At 40.2% G+C, this 26056-nt stretch overlaps 1 protein-coding gene across 3 annotated transcripts in view; it reads left to right on the top strand.

The window, feature by feature from the left end:
* Positions 1–26056, top strand: part of TSNARE1 (t-SNARE domain containing 1) — a 468220-nt gene that overhangs the window by 395586 nt on the left and 46578 nt on the right. For all 3 annotated transcript variants that reach the window (XM_032134539.1, XM_032134538.1, XM_032134532.1), the window contains one exon: positions 11920–12035. In XM_032134539.1, the coding sequence (XP_031990430.1) occupies positions 11920–12015 (96 nt within the window). In that variant the 3' untranslated portion in view covers positions 12016–12035. The remainder of the gene's footprint in view (positions 1–11919; positions 12036–26056) is intronic.

The following is a 26056-nucleotide window of genomic DNA, read 5'->3' as shown; positions in this document are numbered from 1 at the left end:
CCTACACACTTCACGTAAGAAGCCCTTTGTGCTGGTAGAGCTGACAAGACTCTGCCTAGACACGGGGACAGAGGTTCTGACCAGCAAAGTCAAGCTCCAAGGCTATTTGTGAAGCAATGCTGATATTCCATTATTTGTTACAATCATCTCTTTTATTCAGAATCCATTACAATTTGCAATTACACAGTGATTTTGACATAGATGCAGGAAACTCTCGGCTTTGATGGCAGTGAATAATTCAGAATGCTCTGAATGCTGTCTCATTGCCAGGGATTGAGGAACAGTGAAACATTTTGACCTCTGGTCATTCTCAGCTTTCATATTCATTGTCCACCTTAGCTTAGATCAGACAAAACTCCACTTTAGGGTGTATCTAAGGATGATGCCAAGAGCTTAAAATGGTTGTCTGAGAGATGAAGGAAGGGACAAAAACTCATTCCTCTGTAATATGAGCTCCAGTGTCATATCCATAACTCTATTGTGTGACTACATAATGAAGTGCTTTCATCCCAGAAAGTTTTAAAGGTTTTAAGTTAGAAATGGCTGAAACAGTTGACCTAAAACGAAACCAAAGAAAAACGCAACCCTGTAAAACCTGGCTATTTAAAAAAAACAGTGTTTGTGTGTTGATCTTGGCAAATAATGGCTGCATCATCACAGGTGTCACTATATTTGCTCTATTCATTTAATGAAGTCACATCCCTGATGTTAGATGGAAAATGAGGAAGGAAGAAGTTAAATTACTTATAAATGGTCACATAACAATTTAATGAGAAAATGTACTCTGCCTGTAGAGTTGCCCTCATTGCCTGCTATTTTGAGATTTATTTATTTTGTATTTATGTTTGTCATGGTTTGAAGGTTCAACCCACTACAATATTTGAATGCTGTTCTTACAAGTCCTGAACTCTGCTCTTTGACATTCCCTGGATCTCCATCTGTTAAACTGAGCAGCAAACCTCAGGAGAATACTATCTCACACAAGATTTTCCAATACTTTGTGCTTTCTCCTGGAGTCAGGAGTTCAATATCAACTCAGGCTACCTCCTGCCATTTGTGCATTTAATCCACCAGAAAAATGAAAATGAAAAAACAATAGAGAGTCAAAATACTCTTCAAACCTTGAAGAACTTGTTTGATTTTAAACAAAGGCTTAGATCAGATATTTTGACAACCTAACTAGTTCTCTGTGGCTTCTACAGAAAATCAAGCTGCCTCAAATTTAATTCTGTGCCACCCAGTAAAATGATATGGAAGCTCTATTTCTTACTGGTGTTACATGAGGTGTGACTTTATCCACTTCTTTTTTGTGACAGACATAAGTACGTAGTAAAATGGAAATATCCTTTTGTCATTTAGCAATTATTAAAGATTCTCAGCTTTTATGTCTCAGCTCTACTTTGAACAGGTGAAGACTCACATTTATAAAAGTATTAATGGGTTTAAGAAGCTGTAAACTAGCTTTTATTAGTCTGCATTAGGCAAACTGTGGGGTGTGCCTTCCTTGTGTTCCTAGGACGCAACTTACTGCTTTTGACAAGGAAGATTTTCATGCCTGGACTCCAGGTAATTTCCTCACTTTTCCTTAGTCCTTTGCTTCCAAGTATCCTGCACAGTGCAAAGGAGCAGCAGGGACATAGTGGGTACTTGTGAATATTTTCTACACTCTTTGGATTTCAGTACCAGGAAAAAAAACCAAAACAATTTACTGTATTTAGAGGTCTGTTTAAAATTCAGTGGAACAGAAGTTCAGCTCTGTTTTATGACATTATGAAATAATGCAGGGTAGTTTGTGCCTGTCAACCACTGCTTGACACGCTGATGATGGGAATATTTTAGTAGTGGTAAAGATAGGAGTGATGTTGATAGTGGTGAGCAAAGCTTGTAGGAAGTAATGTTCTATATTAAATCAATGGACATAGTAAAGAAAATAACAAAAAGATTTTTCCCAGCCACATCAATAAATCTAACAGCAACACAGACGCTAAACACTGCCTGTTATGGTTCTGTGACATTTTTTCTCTGGAGAGTCATCTTCTCCTAACTCTGAGGCATTAATGGCACAGTACTTCATGAAACTCTTTCCAAAATTTAGTTTTACTTGTGATTCCTAGGGCTGGGAGGAGCTTTTTGTGGATCAGTTACTGTAATGTACTGACTTCTATTGATGTACACAGATACCTTCTGGTGGTAGGGTCAGGCCAGCTTAGACCTTCAGTTGTTTGGTGCCTGAAGACTTTCACTGAGGATAATTTATCTTAATTACTGGTGAGATTTGAAGGCAAATTTTAGTTCAAGAACACAGTGTTTTGAAGACAGAGAACTTTTCTTTCCGTTCCAGCATGAACAACATTGTTATATGACAAGAGGAAATGGCCTCAAATTGTGCCAGAAGAGGTTTAGGTGGGATATTAGGAAAAGTTCCTGAACTAAAAGGGTTGTCAAGCCCTGGAAAAGGCTGCCCAGTGAAGTGTTGGAGGCACCATCCCGGCAGGATTTAAAACACGTGAAAATGGGACATGGCTTAGTGGTAGCCTTGGCAGTGGTGGGTTAATGGTTGGACTTGATGGTCTTAGAGGTCTTTCCCAACCAAATGATTCTGTGATTCTTTTTCTACTACCCCCTGGAAGTGCCCTTGTTTTCTTTATATGACGTTTGCATTTGTCTGAGGATGTTCAAAAGATCCTTCATGGCTGATGTTCCACCCTTTTAGAAAGTATATTATTTTTATCAGAATTTTCAAATAAAAATGTTGCCTCTAGCTATACACAGCGTAGTGAGGAGAAATTCTTAACTTATTTGGACCAGAGTCTCATCAGAGTACACTGGAGTTAAGCCAGACTAAATACTTTTTTTGGCTCTGGTCCTTATGAGATTCTGCAGAGTTTGACTTGGTTGTTGTTGGCAAAAGGGGCCAATTTGTGGGGGGGGTGGGCTCAAGTGTTTTTGGGGGCAGAGGTTGAGCTGGTTTGAGAATTAAGACTTTCTGCCCTGAAAGAGAAACTGATAAGTGATGTTGGTCAAAGGCTAGATGAACTGATGGGCTCAAAATGCTGAGATTGGCAGCATAATGAGCCAAAATCTGTCATTTTCACTCCTTCCAAGTAGTCCCATTCATAAAATAATATAATCTTACTAATAAACACAGCTCAGCAGGAAGGTTTTCTTTGAGCACTGCCCAGCTTTAATGTGGTCAAATCATTCTCTCTCTGCTCTGCTCCCTTGCCGTGTTTCTCCCTTGCCGGGTTTGAATTCCTGGGGCAGTTCAGTTGTCTCTGAATCTGCTTGTGTGGGGCTTTTAAGCATCTCAAGGTGGTTTCTGCAAAAGTATAAGCGCTTGTTTTGCTACATTGGGTGAATTCTGATTTGGGAAATGCGGTCTCTGGTGTTTCAGGTGCACACGCCAGTCATTACCTGCTTTAAATTGCTGGCTGGGTTTGCTGTGTAGAACTCAGACAGCTGCCAGAGGTAGGTGGCTTCATTCCAGAGCTGGTAAAAAGATAATCCTCCTTATAGTGAATTTGTAAATCACGTTGGAGGTTTGCTGCCTTGAAAGGCGTGCTGGAAATGTAAGCCATTATCATGTGTTATTACAAATGATGTCTCAGCCGTTAGAAAAACAAGTGTATTAGGGGAATATTAAGATTGCTAATTCAAGCATTCAGAAGGTAGAAAATGCAGCAATTAAATCTGTGTGTACAGGCTCAACATCAGCCCCTGTCAGCTTTTAGGCAAGTCAACACAGAAAGCATTGTGCTGCCATCCTCATCCTGATCGATGTGGCAGATGGTGAAAATTATCTCAGATTTTGAACTAGTGAAGAGTGTACATGAATAGGGGTTTGAGAGAAGTCATATCTTTCCTAAACTGAGCCAAATTTCCCAGAAATACTAAAATGAGCACCCTCATCAAAGGGACAATCCCCTTTCTCCCCATTCCTTATTACAGAGGACAAGGGAAAATGGCTTCAAGTTGCACCAGGGGAGGTCAGGTTGGACATTAGGGAAAATTTATTCACTGAAAGAATGATCAAGCACTGGAACAGGCTGCTCAGGGATGGGGTGGAGTCACCATCCCTGTAAGTGTTCAAAAAACAAGTAGATGTGGCACTTCTTGATATGGTTTATTGGGCAAGGTGATGATCAGCCAAAGGTCAGACTTGATGGTCTTGGAGGTCTTTTCCAACCTTAATGATTCTGTGATTTTTCCCCAAAGCAGGGAGGCACTAGAGAAAATGTGTCCATTTTCTTTTTCAGGGTGGGACACTTAGACATTTTTCAATAGTTTTCTTCTTTGATTTGGCTGGCATGTTTTAATTTAAAAGGAATAGTTTTTAATAGCTTAAAGGAAAAGCTTTTAATAGCTTTTAATTTTGAGGTAGATTCCAGGTGTGGAAATCCAGTCCTAGATGGTTATCCATGGCTAAATAAGTGGCAGAAAATACAGTCTTGCTGTAGGATTTGCTGAGGAATCAGATCTGTAGATGGCACTTGGCTTCACTTGGGATATAGCATAGAAACATGTGGAATCATGGAATAGTTTGGGTTGGAAAGGACCTTAGAGATCATCCAGTTCCATCCCTGCTGCCATAAGCAGGGACACTCCCCATAGATCAAGTTACTGAGGGCCCCATCCAACCTGGCCTTGAACACTTCCAGAGAAATACGTGAAGAAATGTAATTAATAAGAAGGGAATAATGAAGAGACTTATGGGGAATGGGAATACTGCACAGAATGAGTGGAAAGCAGCAAATACACAGACACAGCTTCATAAAGGAAAGTGTGGAATCAGTCCAAATGACGTGGAAGTGAAGGCCCAAACACAATATGTCAAAGCCAAGTGATCTATTTCCTTGCTGCTGTGGGCTGGCCTTTCCCTGTTGCTCTCATATCTTCTGGGTTTTATTAATATGTAACTTGTCTACTTTGTTCTCATTTAAAAACACTGTAAGTGCTTAATAATATTCCTGGCCTTTTCTAGCCTGCCTGCAGAAGCAGTGATATTTGATAGCAAATTCATTGTGGCTCTATAAGGAAGCTATACCATAAAGGTCACCAAATTTGGTCAGTGCGTTTTAATTTGTACGCACGTTAAAGGTCAGGTTCCTCCCTTCCACTGCAATAACACAGAGTGTTTACTCTCTTATCAGAGCTGATTGTGTATGGCTTAGCTAACGGATCTTATCAATGCTAATAATAATAATAACAATAATAAGAGTAATAATAATGAAAGTAATGTTGCAAGTGCAAGGGGACTTCTTCCCCTCTGTATATTTACATAATTCTTGGAGGTACACACATCTACAAAGTCTGATTTTCTGCTGTGTTTCTCCAATATTTCCTTTTCCTCTCCCATGAGAACTCCCCAGCCTTCAGCAGAGCTTCCGCTATTGTCCATTGGAATGACAGTTTCAGATTCATAATATCATCTCTGTATAAACACGTCCAAATGTAATTAAGAACCTGGGCTCTCAATCCAGCAGACCTGAAATTAGCTTTCAAAATGCATATTAAGGGCATAGACAAATGCTTTCATGAAATTCCAAATGACCTCTGAGGTCAGGGTGAACAAAATTGTGTGAACCTCTTTAATGTCACAAAACTCTCTACAGAGATTTGCATATAAAATGAACCATTTTATGTCAAACAGATTTGTTAATCTTACAATAAAGGAAGCAGCACTTGAAAATTAATCAGGGTGGGTTTTCATTGCCCAACAGAGGCCCTTAAAAGGACCTGACCTGGTAACTGGAGGCTCTTATTGTGTGGTTGCTAAATTTAATAATTTTTGTTGTTATCTGCTGAATGGGTTTGCAGGAAATAAATTTCCAGAGCAGATTAGTCTGCAATGGTTTCTTTGCTCGCGTAGTGGAATTGTACTTTCAGAAGTTCTTGCAGTCCTGGCTCATTTCGAAAATGCATCATGATTTGTTCATTATTTTAAAATTGCATTTAAAATATGGGTAAGCCTCTCTGAAAGTAAAATGGGTTGTCTTATCGGGACTTTTGGCATTGAGTACATGGCTAGATTTTTGCTTGCTCACCATAATAACCTAAGAAGTGATAATGAAGAAGTTGACTTTTTTCCTCTAAGACAGTCTTGCTCATAAAACCAAAGTCTGAAAAGCCCAGGGTATTTCCAGGCCTGTTCCTAGGCCTCTCTCCTAAACTGGACAAAAGGAGTCTGAGGGAAGACCTTATTGCTTTCTAAAACTCCCTGCAATGAGATTGCAATGAGGTAGGGGTCAATCTCTTCTCCCAGGTAACAAGTGATGGGCCAAGAGGAAATAGTCTCAAATTGTAACAGTGGAAGTTTAGATTGGGTATTAGGAAGAAAATTCTTCACAGAAACTGTTGTCAAGCATTGGAAGAGGCTGCCCAGGGAAATGGTGGAGTCACCTTCCTTGGAGTTGTTAAAAAGCCTGTGGATATTAAACTCGAGGACATGGTTTAATGGTGAACATGGTGGTGCTTGCTGGGTTGATGGTTGGACTTGGTGATTGTAAAGGTCTTTTCCAATCTTAACAATCCTATTTTTCTATGAATATTTATATTATTTGACACTGCAGGAGGGAGGGACAGAGTCATGTGGTCTTGAGTTAACCCTCTTGGACAAAGCTCTTTGGTTACTGTCATCATCCTTATCCCAGTGCCAGGACTGAGACCTGGGAGAGGTGGAATAAAGGTGGGATACTCGAGAGATTAATTGAGCTAATAAAAGCAACCTGCCCGATTTTTTCCTGCAGAAGACCTAGAAAATGCCCCAGCCACGAAGTTGTAGGGTGTATCTTTGCTCTGAAGTGGTGTCACATGCTCTGATGTTCCCAGAATAGAGCAGTTGTTTTAGTACAAATCCCTGTCTGAACTAAAATTCCTGTTTCTAGGGATTTTCACCTCCTTTGTGGAGGCAGTTGAGAAATCTCAACCTCCCAGCCTTATACAGTCCATAATGTAACAAATCCACAGAGGGTAGAGAAGCTCAATGCTGCTTTTTTTGTTTTGTTTTATTTTTTGGGGTTTTTTGGTTTTTTTCTATTCAATATAAATACTGGAAAAAGAGTTTCCTTTAGCCTCTTCTATTATTTATGCTTGCCCTCAGCTAGTTTTTGAATCCTTAGCAAGATAGCATTTTTTTTTCCTCCTTGTAAATGGTTTGCTTAGGAATTTCCAAGATGAAACTTGCTTTTCTGGGCCTGGGGCCGTAATGGGCTTTAATGGGTTTTAATTACTTAACTATCTGTTGTGACATAATTAAAATATCTTTAAACATTTCACCCCCAAGAAATAAATATCTTCTAGGCTATAAAATATGACTTGCAGCTTAATTTTTTGAAACAATGAGGGAAAGGTTTCTTCCAGGCTCAGTCACATCCAGCTTGCCTGTCAATATAAAGTGCTTCTCAGCTGTGTCCCTAAATAGCCTTGCTCGTTTCTTCCCTGCTTTTCACTCCTATTTCACATGTGTGTTTAAAGAGCCTCTGTCAGGATTAAAATATATCTTTACTTATTTTACTAAAAAACCCTGAGAGCCCAGAAAAAAACAGCTGTAAAAAGCCATTACATCTTGCTACAGGATTCAAATTTTTTTTGTCCCATGTTGCATCCTTTTCATCTTGGGAGAATGTGTACAAAGAAAATCGATTAGCTCCAATTTAATCAACAAATTCTAGGTGTTATGGGAAATGGACTTACAACAGGTTGGGACAGAGCTATAAAACCAGAGCAGTGCTGCTGCATAGCACTCAAGGTTTAGAATAAGCTAAGATAATTAAAATGAAATCAGATAGTGGGCTTATAATTATTTCTCATACATTTTCCAGCAGAAGATAATCTTGTAGCTTTGAACTTTTCCCAAACTGAGCCTGAAGTTGTTTGTTGCATTGACTTCTCTATCTCTATTTAAACACTCATTTTAACAGATAGTTAAAGGGAGTTGGTGTTTTCCAAAGTGAGTTCCAAGATGCATGTTTCCCTGGGAGGAACATGTTTTTTGGGAGGTTTTGTTAAATTCCAGAAGCTCCTGTATGTGGACAGAGTTTTGCAATATAACAGGACAAACACTGGAGAAAGCAGCCATAGATTTTTGTGACCTCCAGAAGTGTTTGGCAAAAACGCCAGGTCTCTGGGAAAAACAAACAAACAAACAAACAAACAACAAAACAGTTATTCCCCCAGGTTTTCTGGATACTTTTTGAAGTGAAGAGCCTCCAAATTTTGTTTGTACCAAGAGTGCCCCTCAGCTGTTGATCCATCTGCTGTGCCAGTGGTCCTGGATATATCTTGTCTGGAAACATCTAAGAATGCTCTGAATCCAAGAAGAAGATTCTGGGCAAAATGGTCTTAAAATGCCCCTCTGAGGAACCATGGGTGTGGTTGCAGGAACTGAGAGGAGGTCACATTGCCTCAGAGCTTCCAGAAAAGTCAAGGAAGATAGGGAATAGGAATAATGCACAGTGTGAGAGAAGGATCCTCAGCAGCTGAGGGAAGAAAGAGCTGGGAGAAGATGAGTGGAATCAACTGCGTATTAGTCAGATGTGTGGGAAATGCTGTAAAAATGCAAAGCTCCCTGAAGAATTATGCTGTAAAATAAATGATTCATTTTACAGGTGGTTTGGCTTTTTGTGGGTTGTTTTGGTTTTGTTTTTTTTTTTTAATTTTGCCTCAGCTTTTCTGTGGCTGTGGTTCTGTTATTCTGAGACTACTAAAATTGTGGCAGAAACCTTGTAGTGTCTGTCTCGGGGCAGTGAGGAACTTGTCCTGGTGAGAAATCCTGTTACATGTTTGGAAACAGTTTTCCATTGCCATATAAGTGTAGATTAACTTTGATTCAAGGTGTGGTATCATAAATCACATTTGCTTTTTATTCTTTTTTTTTATTCCTTTGGAAAACTGGAACTCTCTTGAGATCAGCTGTACTTTCACCCATGGAATGTGTCCCTTCTTCCTCCACTTAAAATAGATATAACCTAATCACTGCATTGATGTTTGGGATAAAAAGTATTAATTATAGGAATCTGCTGTCATGGAAACCCCATTAAAAAATTAGGATCTTTACATTAACTGAAAGCTTTGCATGGTCTCGTGTGAACATGACTTTAGATAGATGTCCTAAAAAAATTTGAGTAGATAAGTAACATTTCTAAACATGTATGATGCACACAGCATAATAATTATTCCCTTACTGAATAAGGCAGAAATCCTACTTTAGAGGGAGGGGAATAATTGCTCCCATATATGCATACATGGAAAACACAAACTCTGGAATGTCTCAGCTGCTCAGTGCTTACATTTCTGATGTTGCTGTGCTTCCAGTGTGTGATGGTTACTTCAGGGTTATTAAAAAAACTCTTTGAAAAACTCATTAAAAGGGATGTGTTTATTTTGTCTCTCAATTTCCCTCAAGAACGGCAGTGAGGCATTAAGGCATCATTTATAATCTCAGTTTGTCAATCAGATTCTGTTAACCTAAATTAGGGATAATAAGCAGAGTTAGATGAAATGTTATTATTTATGTTGCTTATTGGTGTATATTTATGTAATATTCAGGTGAGGGTGCCCATACCACAGCACTCAGATTCTGTCTGGGGAAGAGGATCTGTTCAACACCCTCTGTGCTTGTGTCTTTCTCCTCTGATAAAGGCAGGGAAAGGGTCCCAGGAGCTCACAGAAATTCAGGCTGGTCCTCTCCACAGGACAGGCTTGGTGAGCTCCACGGGCTATCATAAAATCATAGAGTATTAAGGCTGGAAAAGACCTCCAAGATCATCCAACCTTTGTGCCAAGTCTCATTGAAGGGATTCTTTCAAGGCCCTTCCTGAAGCAGGGTGTGCACTTGTGCAGTGAAGAGAGATGCTGCTTTTGCTCATCTATCAGTATTTTTCTAACCCAGTGACAAAAAGCTGGGGTGATGGTATCCTGCCACGCTTCCTCAGGATCTGTAGGAAAGGTGATGTGTTCAGGCAGGGATCAGAAGCTGCTTCTACTGCTCCACCAGCATGTACAGATTTATGGCTGGAGACTAAAGAAATTCAAAGAATTCAACATTTTCCTTATTGAAATATAAAATAAGGAAAAAAAACCAATGCAACAAAACTAGGAATAAACAGGAGAATCCTGCCACGGGATATACGGCTGTGAAGGACAGTTATACTAAATCTGCTAGGAGATATTTTAAAGAACAGGAATAATTATCCTGACTTTCCAGCCAGGACAAGCTCATAAAATATGAACCAGATCCCAGGATTCAGGCTGGGCTGCATCTCTCCCGCCCTCTGATCAGTCTCAGTCTGTTTATGGTTTAGTTGGTTAAAAGCAAGGAAAAAGGGAATGGAGAAGAGACTATGCAAATGCAAAATAAGAGGGACTAGGACTTTGTAGTGCTAGAAAGAGAAAAAGAAGGGAATCTCTCTGCCAAGGGAGTGATGGAAAAGCCATGTGAAGTGATTACTGTGCAGTCTTTGAAGCGCTTATTGGGACTATCTGAGAATGCTGCTTGAAGCTAAATGACCCATTAGCATCCTCTGCTGACCAAACACAGGCTCTGACATTTTAGAAGTGGGCAAGGACATCCAAGTGCCTTTGAAAGTCTGCAGTTTGAAGCAGAGGTTTCCTGGTTTGACTTGGAATTAATGAAGGTTAAAACTGTAGGGGAGGCAGTAGCAAGTCTGTTGTCTCATGGGCTGAGCTTTCAGGATGCCCTGCAATTACTCCTCAGGAAATTAAAGCATCAGGTGAGGATCCACTATGAAGAAACATCCATTTGTGTGTGTAAAAAATAAAAAAGAGAATCAGAGAATCAGAGAATGTTTTAGGTTGGAAGGGACCTTAAAGACCATCCAGTTCCAACCCCTGCCATGGGGCAGGGACATCTTCCACTAGACCAGGTTGCTCCATCCAACCTGACCTTGGACACTTCCGGGGATGGGGCAGCTACAGCTTCTCTGGGCAACCTGTGCCAGGCCCTCACCAGCCCCACAGTAATTTCTGTGAGCCTTTGTCCACCCATATTCTCCCCCAAGAGTCACAGTAAACTGATGGAAAAGTGTGAATAAATCTGTGCCCCAAAGTAGGGGTTGGGGAAGGGGAATAGTGTCCCTTCACACACTCCCTCTGAGCACACCTGACAAGAAGCTCTTTCTTCACATGTGCACATGGAATGATATATTTAAAACACTTTTTTTTCTCTTCCAAACCAAAGAAAACGTATCTATTTGAATGATTGAAAAACTGATGGAGAGCCACAATGATTCCCTGATTATCTGCTAGGGAGGCAGGATAGTACAGCATTTTAATGTGAAAAAAAATAATATCTGGAAATCCACACTTTGATGAAAGCACCAGTTTGGTTGGTGGTTGATTCTGGAAGACAGGTCATGAATCACAGTTCCCTGCTGGAAGTGCTTCTCCAGCTTGTTTGGGCACTGAGAGGGAATGGAACACTGGGTTTGGAGCACCAATGGAAGAGATGAATCGCCTGTCTTTTGCAGTACAAGAGACCAAAACATCCATAGAACAGAAGAGCTGGGAAACAATGGCTCTGTGGGAAATGCAGTGCAGTGCAGAGTGGTGTAACGCAGTTAGAGAAGGATCCAAGGCAGACTGGGAGACCTGATTGCAGCAGTTAGGGGAAGGAAAGGAAGGGAAAGTGGGTAGCAGCAGTAATATTAAGATAATCTGATCCTGAAAAGCCTGAAAATTTAGAGTGACATAGTGATTTAAGCAGCAAGAAAGTAGTGGAGAAAAGTGGATTGTATGGACGAGGAGGAATCTGGATTATCTGGAAGGATAAGTCAGTCCAAAAAAGTAGACAAATTCTCTATGTTGCTTCTTGTTCCAAACCATTCTTCCAATGGAAAAATAACAACATTTCTCTGTGGATTTAATCTCCATGAATTCATTTCTTTGTCTTTCTCCTCTCAGCTACGAGCCAGGAAGATGAAGTGCTGCCTTCTCTCCATCGCTTTGGCCGTTCTGCTGCTCATTGTCATAATCATTGCAGTCTCCGTCAAGCGCTGACCTGGTTGAGGTTTGCACAGGTAAAACCCTTTAACCAAATCTTTTATCAAACTCTAAGGTGGCTGAGAGACAGTTTAAAAAGCTAATCATGGTAAGAAAAAAATATCTTCACCTGCAGAGTCAGGTCTGGCCTTCTAAAATATTTTCTTTTAAAGGGTATTAGAAATATTCTTAATGGATCCTTAAAATTAAGCCAAGGTGATATTCCAACAAAACATCATATGACTCTTTCCTCTGCTGTTTGTGTCATGTTTGATTTTACATGAATCTTGTAGCACTGCTAACTAATGGACACTAATTTTTAGGATTAAGAGTTAGAAATGCAGAAGGAGTGTTAAAGACTCCCGGCTGGAGCAAGGTGAGGGGCAATCCAACAGCCCAGAGGTGTTTCCAAGAGCTTTGTCTTCTGAGATGTTCCAGAGACCCTCCTGAGGAGCAGGAAGACAAACAACTGGAGATTTTAGTAGGGATGAAAAATAAAAATGGAATTTTGGTGAACTTTGCTCTGGACCTACCCCTAAAAGGAATATTGGTCTCTAGTAAGAGGATTGGACTGTAATATATGAATACAGGTGAGATATCAAAGCAACTTCATCCTATTAGTGAAGTTTCACCTATAGTATGTTTACTTTGTAAAACAAAATCTGCTTTAAGTGTCAAGTATAAGACCCAAAACCCCTTTTATTTTCCTTTCTTTTCCCTCATTGCCCTGGGAGAATGACTCATCAATTATTTCTGGTATTCTCCTTCTGATGCAAAGCATGTCTGGGTCTCTCTTCTTTAGAAAGCTACCAGGCCATTATTCAAGGAGAGCATATCAGATTTACAGATTTTCTATTCCCAAAGGGGAGCTGTGTGCCTGCTGCCAGGGCAGGGGTTCCACCTGGTAAAGCCAGAGCCCAAAAGCACCAATGGGACTTTTCCTGCAGGCAGCAGCTTTCCTGTGAAACTCTCCTAGGGAAAGCGCATGGGATTGAGAGATTTTGTTAATTCTTTTGTTTAACAAGGGTTCAGTGCTACTTGAGAATGCTCTCCTTCCACCTGAGGATAAGGCTTCTAATGTGCCTTCTTTCCACTGGAAAATAAAAAGGGTTGGTTCAAAACCATCACAGAAAGATGATTCTTCACACTTCTAAAGCTCTGGAACTTCTTCTGCCATGACATTGTGGACGTCAAAATTTGGGTATAAGAAGGAATTGTACAAACCAAAGAAAGAAAAACAAAGTTGTTGAAGGATGTCAAGAACCATCTCCCTGGTTTGCATGAGGATGATCACAAGCCCTACATCATTGCTAGGAGAACCAGACAGAAATATTTTGCTACCCTTGAATGTTCACTTAGTTTGGCCAGCCCTGATATGAGGATGATATCAGTGAAATGGTCCTTTAATTGATTGAATATTGATGCTAAAGCACTTCTTTCTTTCTTTCTTTCTTTCTTTCTTTTTTTCTTTCTTTCTTTCTTTCTTTCTTTCTTTCTTTCTTTCTTTCTTTCTTTCTTTATCATTTCTATATATTTTTTTATCCCATTTTTATAGAATAGACACTGTTATGGGTGCAAACAGTGATCTGTCCTGATAATTTAAATCTAGAGCAACTACAATAATTTTAATTGCATAACTCTGGTTTTACTCTGCATTAGTTTGGAAATGTGTTCCATCACAGTAATCTGCAATAGAATACAATTTCTTTTAGTGTAGTTAAGTATTCCTATCTACTGGAAATTACAAATCTTATCAACAGTTGACTACATCTAGACACATTTTAATCTAAACCCCTTTAGTGGAGAAAGTCAGAGAACAAAATATTCTTACACTAAAACTCCATTGGAAAAGTAAAATTAATCTCCTGTTAAGAGATCCATGTCTTGAGGGAAGTGAACTTAGAGATACTAATGAAAGCCCCAGGAAAAATATAATGCTCTACTTTTCATCATTAGTTGTGAAACTAATTATTGAGCTTCTAAAACAAGAGTTGCTCTGCAGCAGTAGAACTGGAGGCAGGACCAGAATTGAGTTCTACTGGAACAAGGATGATTTCTGATCTTTATAAGTGGTTCTTCATCTGGGTTAGCCCAAGTGGTGTGCAGCAGATTTCCTATTTATGCTTTGAAGATTTCTAAACCAGGATGTTTTCAGGGTTTCCATGTCCATAGAGATAGATACAATTCTATTTTGAATTTTAATCCAAATGGATTTTTAAAAAGTCTGTGGATATTAAAATATCAGTGGATTTAAAGACCACCTCAAGAAACAGGTTCATATAAAGGTCTCTTACACACTTTAGGGCGATTGGGAACAGCTGGAGTTTAATGTGTAACAGCTCTTCATGACTTCAGAGAAAGTAAAGGGAGGAAAGCAAGTGAGGGAACTAATTACTAAATTCTCTGGTTGGCACAGGACATATCACTGAATAAAATCCCAAATTTGGTAATGACTGGAAAGAACTTCCATTTAACATCTCTTCAAAGTGTTGGCTCCATGCTGGATTAGTAAGGAGCCAAAAGAAAAAGCACCAGTCACTCCATTCCAGTGTTTTAAAGCCCACTTGCAGGATATTAAAGTTAGGCTTCTTTAGCTTCCATGACAGATGATAAAAAATATGAAGGTCACTATTCAGGGAATTAAAGAAATGATGCCATTGATATCTATTATCACTATTTATTGTTTTGATCATTAGCATAAAAAGTATTTTTAGTTTTTTTTTTTAATTGGTTGGTGTTTCTGCTTTTGCAATAATGATACTGAATTAACAGTTCTTCTCAAAAGAAGAATTTTTTCCTAACACCACAAATCAGACACGGTTTGGACAGACAAGCCCATTCCTTCTATAGGGGAGATCACTTGATGAATCTTGCAAAGTCAAAAGCAGTTTTCCCTGTGAGTTTCCCAAGCAGTTGTGCCATCATTAGCTGCTGGCTCAGTGCGTGCAGAGAGAGCAGCTGTTCAGGAGAGCTCCCAGCCCTGACTTTTGCCTGTCGAGGGCCCTGCCATAAGTGTGTCACTGCTCCCTTGGGGCAGTTTTGTCTGGCAGAGAGAGAGAAAAGTGTCTACAGCGAATGCAGAGAAACTCCTGAGGACTTATGTCTGAACATTTGTTTGCTGACACCTTAGGAAAATAGCCCAGGAACTTTTGGGTCACATTGTGCACATATTGGAGCAACACTGCAGCTGCTCTTTTTGCTGTTCCATCAACATCAGTGACCATTTAAAAGGAAAGTATTGCAGGAGCAGTCTGAGAGAAGCCTTTTTGTTAAGAGCAGCTTTGTATAATGTCAATATTTCAGCCTAGACAGACCTTCTGTGCCCTTCTTTTGACTCATTTGCATGAGTGCACACTTACCCGAAGTGACAATCAAGACTGTTAGAATCCTAAGTTTTAAGTTTTTTTATAGGAAAATAGAGGTGACAAACTTTGAGAAAGATGCTGCATGTATGTGACAGCTGGAAAATATGGTTTCCAATAACAACTTCCTCATCTCAATCCCATTAGCCAAACAAAGAGAGAATGAATGATGACTTGACTGAGCCCTTTCCTTGGAAGAAGTCATTGCAGCAGAGGGTGCCTACCCCATTACCAAGACACATTTCTGTCAGACAAAGGTACAGGACTGAGCACACAGACTTGGCTGTGTAGATTCCTTAAATCCTGTGGACTGTGATTCATTAGATTCTCCCAGCCTTCAGCAACTTGAAACTCAAAGCCTTACTGATACAGGAGAAGAGTTATTTAATCTTTAATAGACATTGATTCGTTCCTTTTTTGATAATTTGACCACTTGGATTTTGAACCATCGTAAGCTTCTAAAATATTAAATATCTTGAGCAAGGAGTTGCACTCTAGTTACAGTCTCCATGTAATCTTGAATGTACAGACAGAAAATCCATAGAATCGTAGAATGGTCTGTGTTTAGATGGGACCTTAAAGATCATCTTGTTCCAAACCCCCTGTCATGGGCAGAGACACCTTCCACTGGACCAGGTTGCTCCAAGCCCCATCCAAACTGGCTTTGGACTCTTCCAGGGATGGTACAGCCACAGCTTCTCTGGGCACCCTGTGCCAGAGCCTCACCACCCTCACTATAAAGATTTTCTTTCTAATATCTCACGTAAGATCTTGGGCAGTGTCTCCTTAATGGGGCTCTAGTCCATGTAAAAAAGTAATAATCAGGCTCCAAGTATGTGTTTCCTGAATATGCAACTGTCTTGTTTTGAATTTAAATTGAATTAGTTATCATAGAAAAACAGAAAATATTGGTTTAGTTTGGATTATTTTTCCCTTCCCTCACAGTTACAGCTTTCCTTGTGTAATTCATTTATGGGTTTCTTATGTGATTAAGTGTTTTATGTAACCTGATCAATGAAGGTGAGGTTCAGACAGATGATTTTACACAGCTCATCCTTGGTGTTTGTTTTCCTTTCAGAACTTATGTTTTTTGAATTGGCTGGATTTTTTTAGTCCCTCGTGCACTACGCTGTCCCTGTGTGCTGTTCCTGTTGCCACCAACAAATGCAATCACAGCCTCTGTGTGTCAGGCTCGTGAGGGCCAAGGTGGCAGAGAGGGAAAGACTGACAAGTGGCTTTGTGGCATTTGGCATTTGCAGGTCTGTTGCTCCTTCCAAGCAGGAGACAAGTCTGGGCACCCTCTTCTGACACACACAACAGAAATTCTGACATTTGTCTGGTGCATCTCTCCCTGGCAATGTCAGGTTGCTAAAGCACAGCAGCTCCTACTCAGTGTTGAACAGAGAAATAATTTAACCTAAGGAACACTGTAAATAAGGGCAAAGCACAGACAGTTCTCTTTCGTGGCATTCCTTTTGCTTTTTAAATTGTTATCACAGGGCTTGGTGTCTCTGTTTTCACCACACATCTCTATATGTGGCTTAATATGTGAGTGGCTGAGTTTTCAAGCTTGTTTGGCCCTTTCAAGCTCTGTAAGGGTCATAATATTTTTGGCAGCTGTCATTGAAATCCTAAAATAATTCACCCCTCTGCCCTGGCTGTGGCACTGCTGCCACATTTGCTCTGCAGTACAATCTGGAATCAATAGCTCTGCAATATTTTTTTTTTCCCCTGTATCCTATTAATTTGAAAAAGTTCCTACATTTAGAGTCAGGTGTCAATTCTTGTCATTTCACTTCTGGTCTTTTAGTCTATAATTAATTGCTCCTATCCTGGCATCCCTGCTCAATTGTTGCTCTGGCAAGAAGACTGAGGTACATCCTGATTCTGCAGTAAATTTTTGCTTCAAATTTAAGTTAGTCAAAAATGAGATCTGAATTTTCACTGAATAATATATAATGGGCCTAGGTTTATGATCTGCCCAATTTCTTAAATTAGGCTAACATTTGTATTCTTCAAGACCTTCTTGATTCCAATGGCCATGTCTCCACTTCTCTCTGCTAAATTATTTCCCTGACAGCACAATATAATCTCTGCCATGAATGCGCAGAAGAGAGAAATGATTACTAGAAGAAAAAGAAATTGTAAGAGACAAGAGTCTGCTTTATGCAAAAAAATCCTTCAAAATAACAGGGCAAGAAAGGCAGAAGTGCCAGGAGATAGGCAGATTCATTTCAGAGTTTTTACCATTGAGACAAACCTCCAAACAGATTAATGTTTGGATGGGACATCACACCATCAGGTTACTGTGTTTTAATGTGCTTCAGATTATGATTGTTGCCCATCTTCACGGTCTTTGACCTTTACAAGCATCACATAACGCCAGGTCATTAACTCTGTGAGAGAGTGAAGGGAGGATGTATCACATTACCTTTGCTTAAGAGTCGATGTGCAGGCAGTTCCTGCAGCTCAATTAACTTGAATTCATTGATTTGATTCCAAAGTCAGTAGGACTCTGGAACTGCCAGCAGCTTTCTTCGTCCCATCTCAGGTTTCTTTGCCATCAGTAGGAAAATGGGATACTCCCGCTGAATGTCTGTGCACGATGCTGACCCTTCCGATGGATGCCAAGTCTCTGATCTGAACTTCCCAAAGCACTCTGAAGACAGTAATTATTTATGCTTTGTAACTCCTTTAAACTTAAACCATCCTGACACACCTCTAAGGACCTGGCAGAAGAGGGAGATTTTCAGCACCCACAGTTTGAACTGTGAAACAGCACAAAAATGGATGCACTGATTCAGACCAGTGGTTTGTCTCTCACTTATTGTCCCATTCACAGATGTTTAAGGAAATAACATGTGAAAAGCTGATATTTCCGCTAGAATTGTGGGCAACACCAGCCCAAGTGTGGCTTTAGGTGGCTAAAATTTCAGTTTCAACTTGGAGAAGAAAACCTGTTATAAATGTATGTCTAAAATATTTGAATGAGTCAGTGCCAAGTATCCTCTTCCCTATGGATAGTCTCAGTTCCTCAGGAGCAGCGATGTCTGAGGGAGGGAGCAGTTGGTGCTCGGCTCAGGGAGCAGTTGCAGTGATTAATGGCTCAGGAGGGTTCTCTGAGGCATAAATCAGTAGCCCCAGGAGAAGGGAGGATTAAACTTTTTAGAAGAGCAACACAGAGTCAGAACCTGCTCTCATGTCACTGCACCACTATCAGCTGATATTTTCAGCTGGAAATTCTGGAATTATCTCTCTCATTGAGCCCCAAAAATACACTGAGCTTTTGTTGTTGTGAGGGACAAGAGCAAAGATCAGCACAAGAGAGTCCATCATTCATCCTGGTGCCCATGGACTTGCAGTGAAGTCAGTTTGGAAATGTGTGTGGTTCTTTTTGGTAAAGCTAAAGGAGTGAATTCCTCTGCGGAGAGCAGTTCCTCTTGGCCTGGGAATGATGGGAACATGGATGAGGTTGCTGCCACTGGGCGCAGAGCTTGGTGCTTGGGGGATCAGGGGTGGCCAGTTCTGTTCTAGCCTGTATTGATCCAACAAACCCCACAAATTCTCTATGTTTCATCATCATTCCAGTCATCTCAACTGGCTGGACATTGCCTGTCGATGGGAAGTAGAGAATAAATCTTGTTTTCCTTTGCTTCCATGTGAAGCCTTCACTTTTGTCTTATTAAACTGCCTTTACCTTGTCCAAATGTTTTTTGTTCCATTTTATTTTCTCCACCCCCACCCCTGCTGCAATCCTGCTGAGGAGGGGAGTGATAGAGCAGCTTGGTGATCACCTGGTGTCCAGTCAAAGTCAACCCACCACAGATTCTCAGAGGTTTCCTTGGGAATAGGGCAGCACAAAGTTCATCAGAGCCATTCTCTACATGACAGTGTCCAAGCTGCTTGAAAGTGTTACTTGACTATTATTCTTGGTGGTGGTGTCAAAACAAAGTAATTTTGGATCAGTGCTCTGTGGAAGAAAACCTGAAAATCAGCACAGGAGGTTTTCTTTGGCAAAAGTGTGTTAAAGAATAAATATTTTGTCAGTTTAGCTGGAAAATCTCATGTCCCAGCAGGGCAGGCTCTTAGAAAGGCAATACATCTGTGATTATTTCTTAAAGAAGAAAGATGTTCAAGGGGACAGTGTGTTTGGTGTTGTGCCTCTCAGAGTGAGGTAGATGGGAAGATTGTTCTGTTTCTTTAGTGCCAAAATTCAAATGCTGTCTTGGGATGTTCCCCAGGTTGTAAAGAGTTTCAGTGTCAGAGGGAAATCATTGCAAGTGATTAAATGTACTCTTTGAATTGCTGTGCTTTGTCCCAGCCATTTCCTCTGAAGCCCTGGTGGTGATCCCAACCTTTTTTTGGGACATGGCCTCATCCCACGATGTGCTGCAGGTTGTTAAATTCTCCTTTGCAGCCACGTGACTTTTTCCAAGCAGCCGCAATGATCTGGGAGTTATTCTTTAAAACTGAGAGTGACGTCAGGCAAAGGGTAGAGGGCTTCTTCAAGGGTGTTTCTGTGGCCTCCTTTTCTTCTTAGGAAATAAAAATATAAAAATATAAAAATTCTAAAATCATAAAAATAATATAGAAATTCTAAAAATCCCACTTCTCTGCATCCTTTCTGATGTAGTGGTAACCATGTCTTTGTTAGCTCTCCACCTGCTCGAGATGAACTAGAAATGTCCACATTTTGGTAAAATATCTTTGACAATATATAGTCTGTTCAATATGTAGATACTAACCTCCTAATTGCAATCATCTCTCTGATGTGAGATTCTCAAACCAGCTTTAAAAAGAGAATTATAATTCCATCCCACTCAGTGAATTTTCTGAAATATTCCTTGCAGTTTCATTAAGGTTTAAAAGGAGTTGGAATCTGCTTCACAACAATCACTCGTTTACAGAATATGCTTCAGCTCTCAAAATAGGCTCTTTAGATGTATCTGGAAAAGGAGACTTTTGACTTTAGTAGTCAGCAATCTTTATTTCCTGAGTAACTGCTGGAGAAATAGTGTTTTTACTTTTGAGTTTGGTATGGAAGGTGCTTGAGATTTGACAGATCATGAATTCCCCAATTAACAGCCATATTTTGACACTGAAATGGGAATTTTACATTTCGGTGTTGCTATAAATAAACCATTTAATTCCTCTCACAAGTAGGTCACCAGAAATTACTGCATTGGTGGGGCTTGTACACGGAGGCACCATATTTACAACTGTGCGCCTCAAATGGATCTCATCATCCCAGCCCAGAAGGTGGGCAAAGCTTCTTGTCACTGAAACAATGAGCAAGGTGGCGTGGAGGAAGATCACCTCAATTTGCTCATTAGCGAGGTTGATTGAATTACCTCTCGTTAGCTGAACTGCTGTGGCCGTCCATGCCCAGCCTGCTGAGAGTGCAGAGCAGAACGCATTAGTCTTGATGTCATGTCATCAAAACTTGCTAAGAATAATGTCCCAGCCATTGCTGCCTCTCAGCTGACAAGCAGTAACTCATTAAACAGCAATCATTTGATCCCTTTTCATTGTGTGCCTGCTCTTCAGACATTAAAAAAAAAAAAAAGCTGTATCATCTGTGGAATATTTTCAAGGCATCTGCTTTCTCACAGAATCCTATCCAATGAAACAAGAGTTTCTTTCTTAACCCAAAAATGGAATTTCCTCTATTTCAGTTCCTGCAAGGATTGGGTTGGTGGATTTTTTGGGGGGTTTTTTGGTATAGTTCTGTGTCTTCTAAGAGTTTCCTCTCTGAAGAGGCATTCTTGTTGATTACTTGGAACAAAATTGTTCTCAGTTTTACAACTGCCATTTGTATTATGTTTACAACAGGAAATTAAGGACTCCAATTAAGTGTTCTTACAAGGCAGATCCCAATGACCAATATTTATTTACATTTTTTCCAGAGCACAGTATCAAAGAAACAATAGAGAAGAAATGTAATGCAAGAGAGGAGCTATAAAAACTCCATTTCAACTTGTATGAACAAATTTGGGTATTCACTGGCCTAGGAAATCTTCTCTTCTGACACTCAAATATTTCTGTGGGGTGATAGGCACAAAAATTCCCTGGAATCTCTTTAATTTGTAGCAACTTCTCCTTTAGTGAATTACATATTTCAAAGAATATCTTGTTAATGACCAGTATATGGCAAATATATTCTCCAAGCTTATTAGTACAGAAATAATTGCAAGTGGCTGCTATAGTTCATTAAGGCTTATTTATTTTATAGTTCATTAAGGCTAATTTTATCAGTACAAAATATATTTTAATAGCCAGTTGTAATTCTTTTTTTTTTTTTTTTTTTTAATGTTTCTCTGCTATCTACTACTAGCAATCATTTCTGATTTTCTTCTTTGGTCCTGGATAATTTTCCACTGTATTTACTGTGAGCTACATAGTGGTGGCTTTTAATCAACAGGTTTTCTGGGCAGTAGCAGATGCTAATCTTGAGTCAGGTATATATTAATTTACATCTACTTCTCCTGGGTCAAAAAGGGCTGGTATAGTTTATTGTTTAATATAAACAAAGCATATCACAGTAGCTTGACATACAGTTAAACTCACCAATTTTCCAGAGATAATTGGAGAGCCAATTTTCCAAGCTGGATTTGAGTTAAATATTTATTATTTTTTTGTTTGTAACGAGCTGTTTTATGGGAAAGTGAGTTTCCTCCTGCCCTCTGCTCAGTGTCTGGCTCAGCCAGAGGGTACCTCATCCATGGCACACCTGGATTCAATATCTGCCAGAGAGAAGCAGATTTTTCATGGCTCAGGTTCTCCAACAGATCACCAGGGAACATTCTCCATCTCTAATACATTCTTGATTTTGATCTGAAGCGAAACTAAAGAGCAACTTTACCTTAAATCTAATCGAATTATCTCAGAGACAGAACGATGCTCAGTTTGGTAAAGGGAGCTCACATCAGCTCAGATATGGGAGAGACAGGGAGGAATCAATTTCTTTTCCTTACATCTTTTCCACTTTCAATGAATACTTAAATATTTATTGATGAAAAGACCAGAATTGGAGTGCACTGCCTCTGATTCCTGTCTTTGCTATCAAGCAATGGCACTGTGCCTGTTTAATGTCTGTCTTAGCAGTCATTTACACCTTTGGAACAGTGAAGCAACTTCAAAACAGATTAAATGGTGACCTCTCTTGCCTGTCTCATACCCTCACACCAGCAGGAATCCGGTTCAAATCCTTACTCAGGGTTTAAGGCAAGGTCTGGATTTGAATTCTCATTTAACCATCTAAATTTAAGCAGGAAGGAATATTGTGAGGAGCACTAAACTCTTCTCCTTCACTCTTGTGGGATTAAAGGGACCAATGTGACAGCATTCAGGAGTACTCCAAGGCAGAGCCATTTCTGTCCTACATTCTCACAGGGATAAAGCAAAATTTGAGTCTCATACAACTGTCGACAAACATAGGTGAGGAAAGATCATCACCTTAGGATTTCTTTTCTAAAACTGTGGATATACTGAGTTTTAGAACCTGCTGACGTTTTGGTGCTCAAGTGACAATTTCAATTCAATTTTCTGTTGTGGGTGGTTTTTTTAGCTGAACTCAACATTCATTATTTTGCTAGAGCACACACAGTGTGTATGCACACACACACGCACCTGGAATCTGGGGTAATCAGCAACACTAAAAAAAATCCTGAACTTGGTCTGTGGAAAAAAACGCACAAAAATTATTACAGCTGGGGATAAAAATAAAGATTGCTCCAGCTATGAAGAGGAATCAAAGTGCATGAGGTTAACACACAGCCAGCCTTCCCTTCCATTTTCTTGGAGCTGAAGGACTACCAGGATTAGGTATTATGTGCATGAACCGGTGTGTGTATGTGTGTTTTTCTATCTATATCTGTGTCAGACAGGATGACAGAGCTGGGGTTGTTCATCCTGGAGAGGAGAAGGCTCTAGAAAAATCTTAGAGCACCTTCCAGTACCTTAAGGGGGCTGATAAAAAGAAGGGAGAGGGACTTTTTTTGTAAAGGCAGATAGTGACAGGACAAAGGAAAATGGTTTTAAACTGACAGAGAGCAGGTTCAGATGAGATGTTCAGAAGAAATTCTTTACACAGAGGGTGGCAAAGCACTGGAAAATGTTGCCCAGACAAGTTGTGGCTGCCCCATCCCTGGAAGTGTTCAAAGTCACGTTGGATGGGGCTCTCAGCAACTGGATCCAGTGAGTGACATCCTTGCCCATGACAGTGGGTTGGAATGAGATGACCTTTAAGGTCCCTTCCAAGCCAAGTCATTCTGATTGTATGATCACTTTCTTTGCTAAAACCAGTTTAGTTTCACAATAAAATATGGTGCAAATCAGATACTGTTGGTTTCAGTTGTTTTAGTTCAAAACAAAGAACTTTAAAATTACTCTCCATTGCTGTGAATAAGCACTGAATGCTTTCCCTTTGAAATGTTTTTCTAAGCCAAAAAGGTGGCCATTCTTTCTTTTGTATTATTTATAATGAGTAATCATGAGGGCTGGTTTTTTCTGAACACCCGGGAAGTTAATGAGCTTACTTCCATGGGAACAGAAAATCCCACTGTGAGTCCATACAAAGCCTTTTTTCTGGTACGATCTTGAGTGGAGAAAAGTTGCTCAGTAGCCAGGAAAGCAGATTTTCATCTTCCAGGGCACTGCACCACTTCTCTCACCTACTGTGAAACTGAAATTGAAGGGACTTTTGAGACCATCTCGTTCCAACCTCCCACCATAAGCAGGGACACCTTCCACCAGACCAGGTTGCTCAAAGCCCCAGCCAGCCTGGCCTTGAACACTTCCAGAGAAGTTTCAGTGCCTCATCATCCTCACAGTAAAGACTTTCTTCCTAGTCTTGAATCAAAACCTGCCCTCTGGCAGTGTGAAGCCATTCCCTCTTGTCCTGTCCCTCTATGCCCTGTCCCTCTATGCCCTTGTAAAAGATCCCTCTTCAGCTCTCTTGGAGCCTCTTTAGGTACTGGAAGGGGTTTTAATGTCTCCCCAAAACCTTCCCTGCAGTTCCATGTAGAGACACACTTTGGTTTTGTAAGACTCTCGTGTTCATGAGGGTTCTTTCTCCTGCCAGTCTACGTACAAGTTCTTCATCCAGCCAAAGCTTTGCGCTCGATGCTGCAGCTCAGAGAACCAAATCCCTTACTGAAACGTTTTGGGAAAGTTTAGGCCTGCCAGAAATATTTTGTAAGCCTGTCTTAGGCTTTCCAATGAAAGGCAGGGTTTTGCTCTCTGTCAGATTTTGATTTTTATTTTTAATCTCCTTTTGATGAGCTTCCTATTGGGTATTTAGCTACTTACAGTAGAAAGTTATTTTTTTAAATTGTGGTTTCCAACAAAATAAAACACACCCTCTTCACTTCAGAGTCCTTCTTGCTTTCATTTTTCTCTGCTGTTGCTTTTACTCTTGACATTCAGCCTCCTCAACAAGTCCTGATATGACACTCCATAAAATCTTTATCCTGTCAAAGCCCTGCTGTGAGCATTGCCCAGTGCTTCCAGAATTTGCATTTAGCATCCATTCATATGGCTCTATTGGTGGGGCTTTCTTATCACTGAGTAGCCCTCCAGCTTTATATGAAAGGGCACAAAGTTAATGAAAACAGCATTAAAACTCGATTAGCATTTAGTGAGATTACTAAGACTTGTTCTGAACTTAATATTAGTTTCAGAATTTTTTTTCTTTTTTAACTCACAGTGTCCAGAACCAGAGACAGCAGAAACAGTCCCATCAAAGAGCCTGTTTTGCAGGTGAGGATGTTATGTCAGAAGGAAGGGAAAACTTTGATTTTTAAGGGGGCTGTTTCAGGGCTTGGGAAAATTTCTGTGTTATTTTGTCCTTTTGTCTTTTGACAGAAGAGCCACTCATTGGAACTGATGTTTCTTTTCTGTACATTTTGACTTCAATTCCTGGAGAAATGAATCCTAGAGGAAGGAAGATCTCTTGAAAATGTCACAATATACCCAACTTATTTTAGAGTGTTAATGAGGATTTTTCTCCAGACACAAACTTTGCTTGCTGTTGCTTTTCTTGGGGGAGAAGAAGAGTTGAAAACTCCGTGTGATGGTGGTACTGACAGGAAAATTCCTGCCATGCAAGTGAAAAGCAGACTAAAGGATGCTTGAGTATAAACACTCGTGTATTCTGCAATCATAGCCCTTGCTCTAGCTCAAGCAAGACCTCCAGGGGCCTCAGGTGTGTTGCTTATTTTAAAAATACCAAGAACATTTCTCTGGCCTCAGGGCTAAATTACACATCTTTGTTACTTAAGCAAATCCTGCAGTTCCATGGTGCAGAGTAGCATCTCATATTCCTTCACTCTGAGTCTTGTCTGGGTCCTGTGTGATTCTTTTGTGGTCCTAAAACGTTTTTATACATTTTTGTTTTGTTTCTGTCTCTGGAAGTACCCACACTGTTACACTCTGCTGGCGAGGATGAGCACTTGAGCTAAGAAGTGCCACAAAATTTTCTGCAAGAAGTATAGAGATTTTTTAGCTTCAGCTGGGAAGCCTTTTGGCAGAGCTGTGGTAGATTGTGTCTGAAACTTCTGTGTTTGAGTCATCTCCAGAGAGACAGCAAGGAGAGGTGTATTTGTGGTAAGGTTTCTCAAAGGCATGGTGGTGTTCAGCAAAGGGAGAGGATGGAATAATATGGAATGGAATGGAATGGAATGGAATGGAATGGAATG

The sequence above is a fragment of the Corvus moneduloides genome, chromosome 1 (genome assembly GCF_009650955.1).
Source record: "Corvus moneduloides isolate bCorMon1 chromosome 1, bCorMon1.pri, whole genome shotgun sequence".
Taxonomy (NCBI): domain Eukaryota; kingdom Metazoa; phylum Chordata; class Aves; order Passeriformes; family Corvidae; genus Corvus; species Corvus moneduloides.
Note: the sequence above shows the minus strand (reverse complement) of the source record. Positions and strands in the feature narration are given on the sequence as shown.